The sequence below is a fragment of the Mustelus asterias genome, chromosome 18 (genome assembly GCF_964213995.1).
Source record: "Mustelus asterias chromosome 18, sMusAst1.hap1.1, whole genome shotgun sequence".
NCBI classification, from domain to species: Eukaryota; Metazoa; Chordata; class Chondrichthyes; order Carcharhiniformes; family Triakidae; genus Mustelus; species Mustelus asterias.
The window spans coordinates 79,294,123-79,312,349 of record NC_135818.1 but is presented as its reverse complement, the minus strand read 5'-3'; the positions used below and the strand labels follow the sequence as shown (position 1 = coordinate 79,312,349).

Below are 18,227 nucleotides of genomic sequence, written 5' to 3'. Positions count from 1 at the left end.
GCAAGTGTCACTGGAGTGGGGGAGCTGGCCAGCTCCACGGTGTGAGTCTGGCTTCAAATTGGGTGAAATCGTTTTTAATCGAGGTGAAAGTTTTCAAATTTAACAACTCTTCCCCGAGCAGAAGTAACTCCCGATTCCCTGAAAGCTGTCGGGGTTCAAATATTCACAGGATTATTCTGCTAATGGAAGCAGTTGTGAACGTTAAATCGTTAAAATACAAATTTTCCAAAACAAAAATCATGGTTAATTAGTGTTAAGTGTGACTGGGATAATACCTCCACAGTTGGATAGAGACAAGCCGCTCCCCAAATACACAGTAAACGGTAAGTGGTGAGAAATGTCTGGCATTTTATATTTTCAATGTTACACTTCCTGGTGTAATATTTGATGGAATGATATTCTATAATGCACCGTCTATGTGGAAATTCCCATTCCCATGTATTCCTTGCTGTGGGAGGAAGAGATGGAACTCGTGCTGCTCCTTCGAGGAATCTACTTCTTAAAAACAAGCTCCAGAAGGAAATTGCACATCAGAATTTATTCCCATTTAAAAGAGAAACATTACCTTTAGTGCAGGATCGAATAAAGACTTTGTGAGAATTTGTCTAAAATTATATCATTAAAAAACTACCAGATAATAGTAATGTAGTAATAATGAAATGGTTATACAATCATGGGATATAAGACCATTCAATCCATTGTATCTGTGCTGGCTGTCTGAGAGAGCTATCCAATTCATCTCCCTCCTCCTACCCCTTCCTCATCTTATTGGGGAAAGCTTGAATTCTGACCAAGGGACACATTGAAGCTGCCTTAGCTTAGCAGAAACTTTATTTTGATTCGGAATTGTTTAGTGTCTTTACAGTAGGAATATACTCCCCACACCGATGCTCAGAGCTGCTCCTGGCTCCCGCTCTGCTCCCCACCTCCCAAACTCTCTCAGTGTGCCGATTCGCATGTGAGTGTGTCTAGGTGTATATATCCAGCCTCAGCCCCTTTTCCCCACATCTTCCTCCCCCGAGCTTTGTGCAAATCCCCGGGTGAGAGTCAGCACGGAACTCTGAGCCTGGAACTCAGCCTGATCTCCCAGCCTCTGCTCTGCCAGCCAGAGGGGAGAAAAAAGATCCTTTCAGCACACTGTCAAAACAGTGAAAACATGGGTTTGGTTCCAGCTTCCAGACAGAACCAATTTCCACCAGAGGTTGCAGCAAACGAAAACCGATTAGATTAGTGAGTAAGTGGGAATCAAAAGACAATAGTCACTCAACACTCAGCCACACACACAAATATACACCTACAGAAACTCACACATCAATACACACCTACACACACATATATATATATAAATATACACCTACATACACACATATAAATGCATGCCTACACAAACTCACACATCAATACACACCTACACACACACATATAAATACACACCTACACAAACTCTCTCTCACACACACAAACTCACACATATATAAATATACACCTACACACACACATAAATACATACTTACACGCATATATAAATACACACCTACACACATGTATATAGATATACACCTACACACATATATATAAATACACGCACAAATACACATCTACAGACACACACACATATATACACACCTACACACACACATACACTTACACATAAACACAAATACACACCTTCACACAGGCATATTTATATATATATATATATATGTATAGACCTACAGACCCACACACATATACAAATACGCACCTGGAGACTCACACACAGTATCATACACACAGACACATACAAGCAAACACATATATGTATATATATTATATACATATATACACGTGTACACACACATATAAATACACATTTAAAGATACATAGGCAGGCACTCACAGTATTATCAATACAGATATATACATACACGATTCTCCTGCACATGTATGGGATATGTGTCTGTTTGTGACGCTGTATATCTGCCTATGTGTATTTACATGTGTGTGTGTGTGTCTGTCTATGTATATATGCATACTATATGTATGGGTGTATGCATATATATAATATATATCATACTTACACATACACGGACATAAATATACATTTAAAGATACATACACAGATACACTTATACATATACAGACAGATACATATATATGCATATATGTATATACACAGACAAATGTGCAGACAGACAGACACACACACACACACACATAGACGATGATACAATACTTCAAGCTAAAATCACTTTTTGCCATTTGCTCTGGGAATCACTGTGGTGAATTTGCTGTAATTTATTATGCTTTAAAAATCATTTAGTAATAAAGAATGCTGTATATTACACCGCAAAGCACCGACCAACAAATAACAGTATGACTCTAAATTTTTCATTTCCTGAACAAAGCACTACAAAAGGCAAATAAACTGAAAACACACAAAAAATCAGGTCTATTTAACACAGTGTTTATATATGTGGTATTTTATTTTGCCAGGCTTAAAATACATTTTGACAAGTATGTCTATTGCCAAAGCTATCTCATGATATTTTAAAAACTAGCTTCATAAATGTTGAGATAGGCTCGGTTAGATTATGCGATTGGGTCTAACTCTCTGACATTCAGCTGAGGTACTGCAGTCCCGGTCTTGTGCAGTCTTCACTAGGTGCACATATCTTTCTGTTGGCTCCTGGCAGTTTTTTTTTCCATCAATAAGAAACCCAGAGCAGAGCCTCCGTGTAGAGCATGGGGTGTATAGGGTGTATGGATAATTTGAAACTAATGGGCGGCACGGTGGCACAGTGCTTAGCACTGCTGCCTCACAACACCAGGGACCCGGGTTCAATTTCAGCCTCGGGTGACTATCTGTGTGGAGTTTGAACGTTTTCCCCGTGTCTGCGTGCGTTTCCTCCGGGTTCTCCGGTTTCCTCCCACAGTCTGAAAGCCGTGCTGGTTAGGTACATTGGCCATGCTAAATTCTCCCTCGGTGTACCCAAAGAGGCACCGGTGTGGCGACTGGGGGAATTTCACAGTAACTTCATTGCAGTGTTAGTGTAGGCTGACGTGTGACTAATAAATTAACTTTAACTTTAAAAAACATCTGGCCATCACCACATTGCTATGTGGGAGCCTGCTGTGAGCAAATTGGCTCCTATATTTCCTGCATTACAACTGTGACCATCTTCCAGTGACTACATTTCAAAAATACTTCCTTGGTTGTAAGTCGCTTGGGACATTTTGTGGTTCTGAAAGGTGCTTTAGAAATGAAATTTTTACTTTTAGATTCAAAGGCAATCACTTTAACCATTAGAAAATTCACTGGGAGTGCAGGGTGATGATGGTGAAATGGTATTATCAATGGACTAGTAACCAAGAGGCCCAGACTAATGTCCTGGAGACATGGGTTCAAATCCCACCAAGGCAGCTGGTGGAATTTGAACTCAATTAATAAAATCTGGGATGGGAAGCAATGGTGATAAAAGCAAATTACTGTGGATGCTGGAATCTGAAACAAAAACAGAAAATGCTGGAAAATCTCAGCAGGTCTGACAGCATCTGTGGAGAGAGAACAGATTCAAGTCTGGATGACCCCTTGTCAGAGCTCAGTAATGGTGACCATGAAGCTATCATCGATTGCAGTAAAAACCCATCTGGTTCACTAATGTTCTTTAGGGAAGGAAATCTGCTGTCCTTGCACGGTCTGGCCTCTAGACTCCCCCGGCAATGTGGTTGACTGTTAGCTGCCCTCTGAAATGGCCTAGCAAGCCACATAGTTAAAGGGTGATTAGAGATGGACAACTCCCTTGAGAGTAAAAAGAATTACAGGGAGTTTAGTAAATCACAATCCATGCAGGGTGTTTAAATGTTTGTGCATACCTCTTTCCTCACTCCTTTTCCCAGGCTCACCACTGAAAATGCGTATTTGAAAGTGGCACACATGGAGCCACAGTCTGGATGGAGAAGAGAGTTAGAGAACAGCCAACATTATTGACAATACAAATTGATTGTTTTTGGTTTTGTTAAGTATGCGTGCATTAACTGGTTCACACCAAGTTGAAAGGGAATTGAACTGTTTGCTCACTTTCAGTTAAATGTTTTAAAAGGAGAAACCTCCAGGACAGTTAACCCTCTTTACACTTTCCCGTGAGATAGTTGGCTTGACCATTTTAACAGTTTGGCATTGAATTGGTGTTTGGCATCTCAGCAATAATAATGTGTTAGGTGGGAAATCTGTCCGAGAAAGAGATTTTCGTAAAGTCATTAACATGCACTAATTGTATACAAATACCAGTAAAACATATTCTGCATAAAGAATTATAGATACCTAGGAGTAAACTACAGGCTGGAACCTAATTGAGGAGTTCCGATGGTTTATATATAGAATGGTAGATGTCTGGGAGTGAATAATGGGCTGGAATCTAATAAAGGAATCCATAAAATATAAGGATTGAGATCAGTAAGGATTGGCAAGAACACCACCTTCACGATCATCTTCAACATTGGTGCCCCACAGGGCTGTGTTCTCAGTCCCCTACTATACTCCTTATACACCTATGACTGTGGGGCTAAATTTCCCTCCAACTCAATTTTCAGGTTTGGTGATGACACCACTGTAGTGGGTCGGATCTCAAACAATGACGAAACAGAGTACAGGAAAGAGAGAATCTGGTGAACAATTTCTCCCTCAATGTCAACAAAATGAAGGAAATTGTCATCGACTTCAGGGAGCATAGTGGAGAACATGCCCCTGTCTACATCAACGGGGATGAAGTAGAAATGGTCGAAAACTTCAGTTTCGATGTCCAGATCACCAACAACCTGTCCTGGTCCCTCCATGTTAAGAACTATAGTTAAGAAAGCCCACCAACGCCTCTACTTTCTCACCCTAATAGGATTCCCTACACTAATACATGTGACAATAATAAATAAATCAAATCAAATAAAGCATAGGCTTTCATGACTATTTGTTAAACTCTGATATTGGGTAACAGTTCTGTTTTCATTGTGGGGTATCTGCTTTGTTGTTGTAAAGAGCATTAGATTCCTTTAACAGTGGTTGGATTATTTCCTTTGTCGACAGCATCCATTCATGTTGAGACTGGTCATTGATACTGACTTGGTGTACCATGTGACTTTCATGTATCGATTGCAGATTAATTCCAGCATTATAAAATAATGCTAGTTTACCAAGGAATAATTTTCTTTGATTCGATTTATTATTGTCACATGTTTAGTATACAGTGAAAAGTATTGTTTCTTGCGCGCTATACAGGCAAAGCATACCGTTCATAGAGAAGGAAAGGAGAGAGTGCAGAATGTAGTGTTACAGTCATAGCTAGGGTGTGGAGAAAGATCAACTTAGCGTGAGGTAGGTCCATTCAAAAGTCTGACGGCAGCAGGAAAGAAGCTGTTCTTGAGTTGGTTGGTACGTGACCTCAGACTTTCGTATTTTTCCTGACAGAAGAAAATCATCTTATGACCAGACAAAGTCAATATAGTTTTATGAAAGGGAAATTTGTGTTTGACAAATTAATAAGAGCTTACAGAGGATGTAGGTCTTAAGTTAAATAAAGGGAATCTGGTATCTGTAGTATACTAGGATTTCCAAAAGACATTTGATAAGGTGCGATACAAAAGGTTCATACGCAATGTTCCTGGATTTGGTGGTAATGTATTAGCATGGATGGAGGATTGGTTAATGGACAGGAAACAGAGAGTAAATGGGATTAATGGGGCATTTTCAATTTGGCAGGCTGTAACTCTGCTTCAGATCAGCCATGATCTTGTTGAATGGCGGGGCAGGCTTGAAGAGCCAGATGGCCTACTCCTGCTCCTATTTCTTATGTTCTTATGTTCTTATGTAACCAGTAGAATGCCACCAGGAGCAGTGCTAGGGCCTCAGCTATTTCTCATCTATATTCAGGACCTGGTCAAAGAAACTGAGAGAATGTATCCATGTTTGCTGATGATACAAAGCTATGTGGGAATGCCAGCTGTGAGGAGGACACAAAGGCATATGGGCAGGTTCAGGGACAGTAAGATGGCAGATGGACTATAATGTGGGGGCAGTGTGACATCACTGAATTAGGCAGTAAGAATAGAAAAGCAGAATAGAAAAGTGTGTATAAATATTGATGATCAGAGGGGCTTGGTTGTATTTGTGGCAAGAATAAATCAAATCAAATCAAATACGAAGATGTTCCACAGGGGCATTATCAAACAAAACTTGACACCAAACTGCATGAAGAGACGTTGGGACAGATGGCCAAAGACTTGCTCAAAATTGTAGATTTTCAGAAGCGTCTTAAAGGAGCAGAGAGAGGTGCAGAGCTGGAGAGTTTTACGGGGGACTTTCAGATTGTGCAATCCAGGCAGCTGAAGGGAAGGCTGCCATTGTTGGAATGATGAAAATTGGAGATGTACAAGGGGGTGGGATCAGAGGAACGTAGAGATCAAAGTTGGGGGGGAGGTGGGGGGGGGATCAAGGTGGGGGTGGGGGGGTGGTTGGGGGGGTGGGGTGTTGGCAAGGTGCTATTGTCCCTGGACTGGTAATCCAGAGACCCGGGGTAATTCCCATGAATCCCACCATGGCAGATGGTAGAATTTGAATTCAGTAAAAAGAAAATCAGGAATTAAAAGTCTAATGATGACCATGAAACCATTGTCGATTGTCAGAAAAAACCCATCTGGTTCACTAATGTCTCATTAGGGAAGGAAATCTGCCATCCTTACCTGGTCTGGCCTACATGTGACTCCAGACACATAGTATTGTGGTTGGCTCTTACCTGTCCTCTGAAATGGCCTAACAAGCCACTCAGTTCAAGGGCAATGAGGGATTGGCAACAAATGCTGCCCTTGCCAGCGACGCCCATATCCCATGAAAGAATAAAGTAAATCTCAGTGGTTATTGGGGTGAAGAAGAGCAGGAGTGGCGAGACCTTGCAGTCTTTGAAAACAAGAATGCGAGTTTGAAGATTGAGCCGTTGCCTGACTGGGAGTCGCTACATTGCATTGATTTTATTATTCTGCTAACTGGTAGCTAGCTCCTGCACACATTCAGCACAATCCTGATGCCTTGGGCATCTATTGAATGTTACCAGCAAAAAAGCTCAATAAAGTGCACACTTCCAAATTAGATTAGGTTTTCTAATACAAACGTAGCTGACAATTAGGGAGGACAAACTTAAAACTTCCAACCCAGAACTCTTAGATTACTATTTTAGCCAACACGGTGCAAGGACAGGAACACAGTGGGTTTGACAAAGTTGCTGAACCGGTTCATTGCTCTGGTTTACCGCAGGCCATTCAGCCTTGATCCACCATGCAATCCGATCATTGACCTCAGTTACATTTACCTGCCTTTGATCCACACACTCTTATATAAAAAACCATCATTTTGTTTCAATGCTTCACTCCTTCCCCCGTTCCCCGCTCTTGGTCATCTATCTCTTGTTCTTAGGTTTGTTACATTTCTATTGCAATCTCTTCCAGCTACAGTATAGTATCTAACAGACTTCCCGCCCTCTGTTCAGATAAAGAGCCAAACAGACTCGAAACTCTTGCTTGGTTAATTGTGTCCATGTTTTCTAATGATGCTCTGGCCACACTTGATGATATTATTGGGGTGGTCACCACAACACTGTATGTGGCTGGGATTGTAGGATTTTTCGATGTGTTTGTGTATCTGAGTGGGTTGGCTGAACTAATTGGAATGGGTAATTGGAAAGACTGGTTAGGTAATCGAGGAGGTTGGAATAAATTTGAGAGTTCATCTGGATATATTAGATTGGGTGCTATATTGTTCAACCTACTCGAGTGGGTTCCATGTATATGCATGGGTTCTGATGACGTATTGGGTGGTTTTAATGCTTTTGGCTAGATCTTTTAGTAACTTTGCTGACAGCTGTTAATGAACTGAGTGTCCTTGAGTGATTTCTATCGGGGGACATTGGATTTGGGTGTCATTTTGGGGGTCAGTGGGCTCATTTGTTTGGATTCAGTGCGTTTTAGAATTGGTTAGCTATATTTCACGGTGTCATAGGTGGAGTTTTGAAGCATATTTGGACACACTTGTGCTTTCTAATCAACTCAACTTGGTCTGGAGGGCTTTTTTGGTGTCTTGCCTTGAGTATTTTCAGTGGGTTTGCTATTGGGTTTAGTGTATAGTGGTAGATGTGCTGGTAGCATTGGGTGGATCTGGTGTATAAAGAGCATCATAGAATAAAACAGTAGAGAAGGAGGCCGTTCAGCTCATCGAGACTGTTCTGGCTCTTTGAAGGAACTGTCCAACATGTTCCACTCCCTTCCCTTTACCAATAGCCATGCAAGCATTTCCCCTGCCAGAACGTACAAATATTATGGTTGACGTGATGGTGTATTTGAAGGTTTATTGATTTGTTTTCTAAATTTGACTTCTTCACTTAACCACTTACTCCAATTCAGGGTCACAGGAAGTAATCATTATAGGGCACACACTTGCACACACAGAAAAACTAAGGGGCAATTGAGCTTGGCCAATGCACCTAATCTGCACATCTTTCGGAGTGTGGGATGAAACCGGAGCAGCCGGAGGAAACCCGTGCAGACACGGGGAGAATGTGCAGACTCCACACAGTCACCCGAGGCTGGAATCAAAGCCGGGTCCCTGGCCCTGTGAGGCAGCAGTGCTAACAATTGTGCCACCATGCCACCCCTATCTGGAAGCACTTAGAGTCATAGAGGTTTACAGTTTTAGTTGGGTTTGATGGACCATTTTGGAGTGCCACCTATTTTGGGTTGGTTTGCTGGTATGTTTTTGGGCAGAGTTTGGAATTTACTGGGATAAGTTTGCTATGGTATATGGTAGAATTTGTCGGAACCTCAGGAATGGTTTGATGGTACACATGGGGAGGGCTGCTGTAACATTTTGAGTGGGTTTGAGGATACATTTGTGTAGAATTAAAGTATTGAACAGGATTGATGCATTTGGTTTGCTTTAATGAGTTTCCTCTGTTTCTTTGCTGGGTTTGAGATTGAGGCAGATTGAGGCAAAAAACTGATGTGTTTTGAATTGGCTTGCTTGTATATTTGGGCAATTTAACTGTATAATTTATTGTATTTGTGGTTTATCCATTAGTAAATATAGGCACCGCCCTTGTCATACTGTGGATTATTCTAGAATCAGTCCCTACTATTGTCTTGTGACTAACAAGGTTACACCCTTAGAACGTTGCATTTTAAAAGAGTCATTCTTTTGAATGAAATTGATAAATATAGCAGCTGATTGTAAACTATTTTAAAAATATGTGAATGGGGCCAGACTGACAATCAGCCCTGTATCTTCACTCAACACCATTACTGGAAAGCACATGGGAATGTGACACTTAGGGAGAGAAATGCTGGCAAGGAGTGCGGCACAGCTCCGGTGTATAATTAGCATTGATATAAACAAACAGATTATGTTGGAATATTTGATAGATCACTCTCTAAAGGAGGGGGATGGCCCAATGGTATTGTTGCTAAACTATTAATCCAGAAACTCAGCTATTGTTCTGGGGACCCAGGTTCGAATCCCGCCAAGTCAGATGGTGGAATTTGAGGTCAATAAAAAATATCTGGGATCTACTGATGACCACAAAATCATTGTAGATTGTCAGAAAAACCCATCTGGTTCACTAATGTTCTTTAGGGAAGGAAATCTGCTGTTCTTACCTGGTCTGGCCTACATGTGACTCCAGAGCCACAGCAATGTGGTTGACTCTCAACTGCCCTCAGGCAACTAAGGATGGGCAATAAATGCTGGCCAGCCAGCAACGCCCATGTCCCACGAATGAATAAAAAAGACCTGAAAAGCTTCTGATCACTCATAGGGTTTGACACACTCCTAAGCGGCCACTGCAAATGTTTAAGCACTACTAGAGAACTTCTACAAGCACCGACACAGAGTTAATTACAGTGACACACTCCTAAAATCCCTCAGCAAATACTAGCATTCCCAGCATTTTGTCTGCGTATATTGACACACTCACTGGAGATCATGCATGCACATGTACAATATTTACCCGTGTCCAGGGATTCTGTGCAAATGGGTCTTATAACCTCAAAAGACAGTAAAATATCCAAAGGAAAATTGTACTATATTTCTGGATTTTTTTTATTAGCATAATGCGATGCTGAAATAACTTTACTGACTTGACAAATCTAAAACAACACAAAATCTCATCCCCAAGATCCCTAAGACTCACACGTAGACTTTCAGTCTGAAAACATTTAGAATCATAGAGTCCTACAGTGCAGAAGGCGGCCATTCGGCACATCAAGCTTGCACCAACAACTATCCCACCGAGGCCCAATCCACGTAACTCCACGTATTTACCCTAGCTGGTCTCCCTGACACTAAGGCACAATTTAGCATGGCCAATCCACCTAACCTGCACATCTTTCGGACTGTGTGAGGAAACCAGAGCACCCGGAGGAAACCCACGCAGACATGGGGAGAATGTGCAGACTCCACACAGACAGTGACCTGAAGCCGGGAATCGAACCTGGGTCCCTAGCGCTGTGAGGCAGCAGTGCTAATCGCTGTGCCACCGTGCAGCCCAAAAAAAAAGAGACAGAACTGGAAAGGAAATTGAAATTTGCCTTAACGGTTACTGCAATCGGTCCATTTTCACCTCTCAGCTTAAAGAGGTCCAATCCCACGGCACATTCAATAGTGAGGAATTAAAAAGGAATAACAGTTCCATACACATTTGAAAATGTTCCTCCCACCACCCCAATTTTGCTTCTAACTTCTGACTCACCAGATGAAGGAGCAGCGCTCCGAAAGCTCGTGCTACCAAATAAACCTGTTGGACTTTAACCTGGTGTTGTGAGACTTCTTACCGTGTCCAGTCATATAAGTTACTGTTTTACAAGTTACAGGGACTATTTTAATTAAAACCACTGGCGAGTGCATAAAGCTTTTTGGGGAACCTCTATCACATATTCCAAAATAATCTGCCTGTTGGTATCAATGCTGATTATAAATTGGAGTGGTCTCTCATTTCTAGCCAGTATTTCTCTCTCTAAGTGGGACAGAATTACAGAACCACTCTGGTTGTTGTGTGTAACAAAATCAGAAACATCTTGTGTATTTTTAAAACTGCAGTTACGATGTTGCTAAACAAAGAGTCCCCCTTTGATCCCAGATAATATTAACACGGTTAGTGTCTGAAACTGAGAGAAACACAGCGTAGTTGAAGAAACGCAACAGGGCGGTGTGTTTCTGAGGTAAAAATAATGCTAATTTTAACCTACTCATTTCAAGATGATAGACCATGATATTTAAAGGAAGTGTCAGAGGGGTTTAAAGGAAATATTTACAAGGAAAGGCGCATGAAAATTAATGTAAACTGTAATGACTTTAATCAGGCAAGTGAGGTTGGCCTTCTTGAATATGAGCTCCCTGATTAAGGGCCAAATTGATGGTCCAATCAGAGAGCCCCATACTCTGCAGTTAAACAGGACTGTCAGTTCCTCTGGCACTCCGGACGTGGACTGCTTACTGACAGCACTCTGTATAGCGTTACTGGATCTCGTAAATAAAGGGATTCTGGTGAAGGGGCTTCCGCCTCCGAGGACTTATTACATAAACTCAACCACACAGTGCAGTTGAATTTAAAAGTAAAATGGTTAACTGAGCTACAATAAAAATTCTTTCGGCTGCACCATGCCCAAGTTCCTTTTTAAGAAGATGCACAAATTTCCATTGTGTAACCCCCTCCATTTTATAGATTAGTTTCCCGGGTGTTGGCAGCTTGGCCTTGGGCCACCACCTCTCCCCATGAGTGAGTGTTTTGGGTTGGGGTGTAAACAGGATCCAAGCCAGTTGGTGAAATCAAAGAGCTTTTCTTTACTGAGAGAGTTTAGTGAATTTCACTGTTCCCCTCCCACACACCCAGTGCCCCAGCTGTCCCCCATTTATATGTGCTCCAAGTAGTTCATTAAATGACGCCCTTCAGCCACGTACCATGACAATGTGAGCATGCCATTAACATGGGGCATGGAGGGAAACTGGAGTGAAGTCACCTGAGATGTGGATGGTGTTGGGAGAGCCAGGATTGACAATGCTGGGGTGGGAACATTAGGGTTGGTCTGAATGAACCTTTTCCCTCAGAGATCTGTTGTGTCTCAGTTTATTTCTAATTTATCAGAAGTGGAATTCCATGCTGTAAAATGTATACTGTTTTGAATTTGAATGAGAAGTGCAGTTTTAAATAAATATTTCTGTGTATTGATTCGGGGTGAGGTTAATGAAATTGAACAGAGGATTGTCCATTTTAAAGGCTGGATCTGTCAGAATCCTTTGCTCTCTTTTGGAATATGTGAAACTGAGTGTCCGGGCAGACTGATCTCAACTAATATTTCCTTCTACACTGACAGTGAAAGGCCACTTAATTATTTTTCCACACTGATTAAGAATCATTGAATCAAAGGATGGTTACAGCACAGGAGGAGGCCATTCAGCCCATTGTATCCATGGTGGCTCTCTGCAAGAGCAACACACTTTGTCCCACTCCACTGTCTTTTCCCTATTTTCCTGCAATCTTTTTGTGCTTATCCCATTCCCTTTTGAAAGCCATGACTGAATCTGTTCCCGCCGCACTCTCAGGCAGTGCATTCCAGATTCTAACCACTCACCAAAGAGAAAAGCTTTTCCTTACATGGCAGTTGCTTCTTTTGCCATTCATCACCTTAACTTGCTGCCCTCTGCTTCTCGACCCTTCCTCCAGAGGGCAGAGTTCCTCTATATCCGCTCTGTCCATACCCCCCTCATGGTTTTTGAACACCTCGATCAAATTTCTCCTCAACCTTCTCTTCTCTCGGGGGAACATCTCCAATTTCTCCAACCTATTCAGGTAACTGAAGTTCCTCATCCCTGGAACCATTCCCTTAAAACTTTTTTTGCACCCTTTCTTAAACTTACACGTTCTTCCTGGACATAAGTTCTTGTGGACATAAAGAAAGAGGATGTGTTGGAACTATTGAATGGCATCAAGGTTGGTAAGTCGCCGGGACCGGATGGGATGTACCCCAGGTTACTGTGGGAGGCGAGGGAGGAGATTGCGGAGCCTTTGGCGATGATCTTTGCATCGTCGATGGAGACGGGAGAGGTTCCGGAGGATTGGAGGATTGCAGGTGTGGTCCCTATATTCAAGAAAGGGAACAGGGACAGCCCGGGAAATTACCGATCGGTGAGTCTAACCTCAGTGGTTGGTAAGTTGATGGAGAGGATCCTGAGAGACAGGATTTATGATCATCTAGAGAAGTTTAGTATGATCAAAAGTAGTCAGCACGGCTTTGTCAAGGGCAGGTCGTGCCTTACGAGCCTGGTTGAGTTCTTTGAAAATGTGACCAAACACATTGACGAAGGAAGAGCGGTGGATGTGGTCTATATGGACTTCAGCAAGGCGTTCGATAAGGTCCCCCATGCAAGACTTCTTGAGAAAGTGAGAGGGCATGGGATCCAAGGGGCTGTTGCCTTGTGGATCCAGAACTGGCTTGCCTGCAGAAGGCAGAGAGTGGCTGTGGAGGGGTCTTTCTCTGCATGGAGGTCAGTGACCAGTGGAGTGCCCCAGGGATCTGTTCTGGGACCCTTGCTGTTTGTCATTTTCATAAATGACCTGGATGAGGAAGTGGAGGGATGGGTTGGTAAGTTTGCTGACGACACCAAGGTAGGTGGTGTTGTGGATAGTTTGGAGGGATGTCAGAAGTTGCAGCGAGACATAGATAGAATGCAAGACTGGGCGGAGAAGTGGCAGATGGACTTCAACCCGGATAAGTGTGTGGTGATCCATTTTGGCAGATCCAATGGGATGAAGCAGCAGTATAATATGAAGGGTACCATTCTTAGCAGTGTAGAGGATCAGAAGGACCTTGGGGTCCGGGTCCATAGGACTCTTAAATCGGCCTCGCAGGTGGAGGATGCGGTCAAGAAGGCGTACGGCGTACTGGCCTTCATTAATCGAGGGATTGAGTTTAGGAGTCGGGAGATAATGCTGCAGCTTTATAGGACCCTGGTTAGACCCCACTTGGAGTACTGCGCACAGTTCTGGTCACCTCATTACAGGAAAGATGTTGAAGCCATTGAAAGGGTGCAGAGGAGATTTACAAGGATGTTGCCTGGATTGGGGGGCATGCCTTATGAGGATAGGTTGAGGGAGCTTGGTCTCTTCTCCCTGGAGAGACGAAGGATGAGAGGTGACCTGATAGAGGTTTACAAGATGTTGAGAGGTCTGGATAGGGTAGACTCTCAGGGGCTATTTCCAAGGGCTGAAATGGTTGCTACGAGAGGACACAGGTTTAAGGTGCTGGGGGGTAGGTACAGAGGAGATGTCAGGGGTAAGTTTTTCACTCAGAGGGTGGTGGGTGAGTGGAATCGGCTGGCGTCGGTGGTGGTGGAGGCAAACTCGTTGGGGTCTTTTAAGAGAATTCTGGATGAGTACATGGGATTTAATGGGATTGAGGGCTATAGATAGGCCTAGAGGTGGGGATGTGATCGGCGCAACTTGTGGGCCGAAGGGCCTGTTTGTGCTGTGGCTTTCTATGTTCTATGTTCTATGTTCCTGAAGTGCAGTGCCCAGAACTGGACACGGTGCCCCAGCTAATGCCGAACAAGTATTTCATAAAACTTTATCATCACCTCCTTGCTTCAGTACCCCATGCCTCTATTTATAAAGCCCAGGATTCCAAATGCTTCTTTATCCACATTCTCAGCCTTCTCTTACACCCCACAGCTCTCAGTTCCTGCACCCCCTTTAGAATTCATGCTATATTTTTGGGGCGGCACTGTGGTTAGCACTGTTCTCACAGCGCCAGGGACCCGGGTTTGATTCCTGGCTTGGGTCACTGTCTATGTGGAGTTTGCACATTCCCCCCGTGTCTGCGTGGGTTTCCTCCAGGTGCTCCCTTTTCCTCCCATTGTCCAAATATGTGCGGGTTAGGTTGATTGGCCATAGTAAATTGCCCTTTGGTGTCAGGGGGACTAGCAGGGTAAATAAGTGGGGTTACAGGGATAGGGCCTGGGTGGGATTGTTGTCGGTGCAGACTCAATGGGCCAAATGGCCTCCTTCTGCACTAAAGGAATTCTATGATGATTCCTATGATTTCCTTAATTAATCAATTTAATAATTAGAGGAGCAAATTTAATAAATACAAAAAGATGGCCAATGATTTGGGTTCTATTGAGGTGGTAGGGCATTGCAATATTCCAGAGTGTTTGATCTTGCAGTTGCTGATGGCGACTGGGCCCCTCGACCCAAACAATATCCTGTTACACACCATGGAAAATTATATTTTCAAACATATTTTATGTATGGAAACGCTTTCTGTTTCAATTCAGATTCTGAGGACATTTCATCGAGCGACAGGAAACTTTCCAAATCCAATCTGAGCCAAACGAAAAAGAGAAAAAAAAGACGTCACAGGTAAGCATTGAAATTCACAGCCACAGCCGTAGAAAGATGTGTCTGTTTAATGGTATTTGTTGTCACCCTGTATATAATTGTATTGTGTCTTTACTTTGTGTGAACTATATTTCCTTACCCGTACCCTGTTCGCACACCTGTGCTGTATTACAGCTGTTTTCCTATCTATAAGGTATTCCAGATGTTCACCTATCCGTACAGTTGTATTCCAGCTGTTTCCCTATCTGTGCGGAATTCCAGATGTTTACCTATCTATATGGTATTCCAGATGTTTGCCTATCCACAATGTCATATTCCAGCTGTTTACCATCCGTATGGTTGTATTCCAGCTGTTTACCAATCCGTACGGTCGTAACCCAGATGTTTACCTATGCAGGCTGTATTCCAGCTCTCTGTCTGTCCATGCTATGATTCAGTTTTTAAAAAATATATATATTCTTGGGTGAGGGTGGTGGTAGCAGCTTGGGAGGACATTCGGCCCATCAGACGCATGTTAGTTCTCTGCAGTGCAATCCAGTCAGTCCCATACTCTTCCCCAACCCCAGCCCGCTCTATCCTTGCTGCTTTGCACATTTATCTCCCTCAAGTGCCCATCCACTTTCCTTTTTAAACCATTTATTGTCTCTGCTTCCACCGTCCTCGTAGGTATCTTGTTGCAGTTCAGTACCACTCGCTGCGTAAAAAAACCTCCTCCTCATGTTAGCACCTGTACCTCTTACCCCAAATCTTCAATCTGTGTCCCTGATTCCTTGAACCACCAGCGAATATAAATGGCTTTCCTTTGTCCACCTTTTCTAAACCTTTCATAATCTTGTACACTTCTAGCAGACCATCACTCAATCTCCTTTACTCCAGAGAAAACAACTCCAGCTTCTCCAACCCTAACATTGTGGCTAAAATCCCTCATCCCGAGAACCATTCTGGGGAATCTCCTCTGCATCCTCTCAAGGGCATTTACATCCTTCCTTATCATAGAATCCTGACAGTGCAGAAGGAGGCCATTCGGCCCATCGAGTCTGCACTGACAACAATCCCACCCAGGCCCTATCCCCATAACCCCACATATGTACCCTGCTAATTCCTCTGATAGTAGGGTCAACTTAATGTGGCCAATCAACCCAATCCGCACATCTTTGAACTGTGGGAGGAAACCGGAGCACCCGGAGGAAACCCACGCAAACATGGGGAGAATGTGCAAATTCCACACAGACAGTGGCCTGAGGCCAGAATTGAACCCAGGTCTCTGGCGGTGTGAGGCAGCAGTGCTAACCACTGTGCCACCATGCCCTGCACCTTAAGTGCAGTGACCAAAGCCGGACTTTAGTTTTGGCCTCACTGGTACTTTAGAAAGGTTCAAGAGGTTTCACAGAAACCTTTTTCACAGTCCAGCGATGTGCGGGTTAGGTGGATTGGCCGGGCTAAATTGCCTCTTAATGTCCTGGGATGTCTGGGTTAGAAGGATTAGCCAAGAGAAATGTGTGGGATTACAGGGATCGGGCGGGGCGAGAGGGCCTGGGTAGGATACTTACTCAGAGAGTCAGTGCAGACTCGATGGACCGAATGGCCTCCTTCTGCACTGTAGGGATTCTATGAAATGTCAACAATTAGCTTCATGAGGTGAGAAATTAGGATGAAAAAAAGAATAAATTGCAGCATCTCATTATAAGCTAGACTGCGTGATGTGATGTCTACCTTTACGCGCTAATGTTGCATATTAAACAAATGAGTTGATCTTTGTATAAGAGCAACTTTGTCTGAATGTTTCTCTGTTCTTACTATCTGGACAGAAGTGTTGAGGGATGCTCAGCGTTCCGAGGTGCCTGCTCACAACCCACTCATTCTCTTTTCTTTCCCATTTTAAGGACTATTTTCACTTCTTACCAGTTGGAGGAGCTGGAAAAGGCGTTTAATGAAGCGCACTATCCAGATGTCTATGCACGAGAGATGCTGGCCATGAAAACAGAACTGCCGGAGGATAGGATTCAGGTAAATTGAGACAGAGAGAAACATACATAGACAGATTGAGAAAGGCAGGTGGAGAAATAGAGCGAGGGAGGCCAGATTGAGAGAGAGACAGAATGAGAGGGAGAGAGCAAAAGAGACAGTCAGAGATAGAAAGATCGAGAAAGACTAATGCAGCTTTCTCAAGTTTTGTTTCAGTCTCTGGCCAGTGATAACTCCCCAGGATGATAACGGTGGGGGATTCAGCAATGGTAATGCCATTGAATATCATGCTCCAATATTCATACTATACTAAATAGGTAAACCTATCGGTAGAGTCAATTACATATGGGTGAGTAGAGAGAAGTGCAACATAAATAGATAGGTACATGGACACAGATATTTGAGCATTTATAGATTTATATATATCTAGAACAAGGTTGGAGTCACTGTTTAAAAGTAAGGATCGAGATTCTTCCCCCCAAAAATTCTAATTCGCGTAAAAACTGGAGTAAATCACACTGGTTTTTTTCAGTGGGATTTTCAAAATGAATCTCGCACATTCTGTACCCTGCTGAGTGCACGAGCGTGCATCACGTTAAAAGCTGTGGGTGGGGCTTACCCCGCTGGAGAGGCCAGCAGCATGACGCTGAGCGGGCCACTGCACAGCGCTGATCTGTCAGTGCCGAGATTGGCACATGCACTGTGTCTCCGCACTGCCGGCCTCCCGATCGCTGGCCAGCCCCGCGATCGCTACAATGCCGGCCCTCTCAAACTCCCACGACCCATTCACTGGCCCCCCAAACATTCCTGGGCAGCCCCGACCCCCACCCCCACGGTCTACCCCGATTTCCCCACCGC

At 43.4% G+C, this 18,227-nt stretch overlaps 1 protein-coding gene across 1 annotated transcript in view; it reads left to right on the top strand.

Annotated features, from left to right (window-relative positions):
* vsx2 (visual system homeobox 2) overlaps nt 1-18,227 on the top strand; it is a 61,893-nt gene that overhangs the window by 18,134 nt on the left and 25,532 nt on the right. The window contains exons 2-3 of the mRNA XM_078233134.1: nt 15,341-15,425; nt 17,288-17,411. Of these exons, the coding sequence (XP_078089260.1) occupies nt 15,341-15,425; nt 17,288-17,411 (209 nt within the window). The remainder of the gene's footprint in view (nt 1-15,340; nt 15,426-17,287; nt 17,412-18,227) is intronic.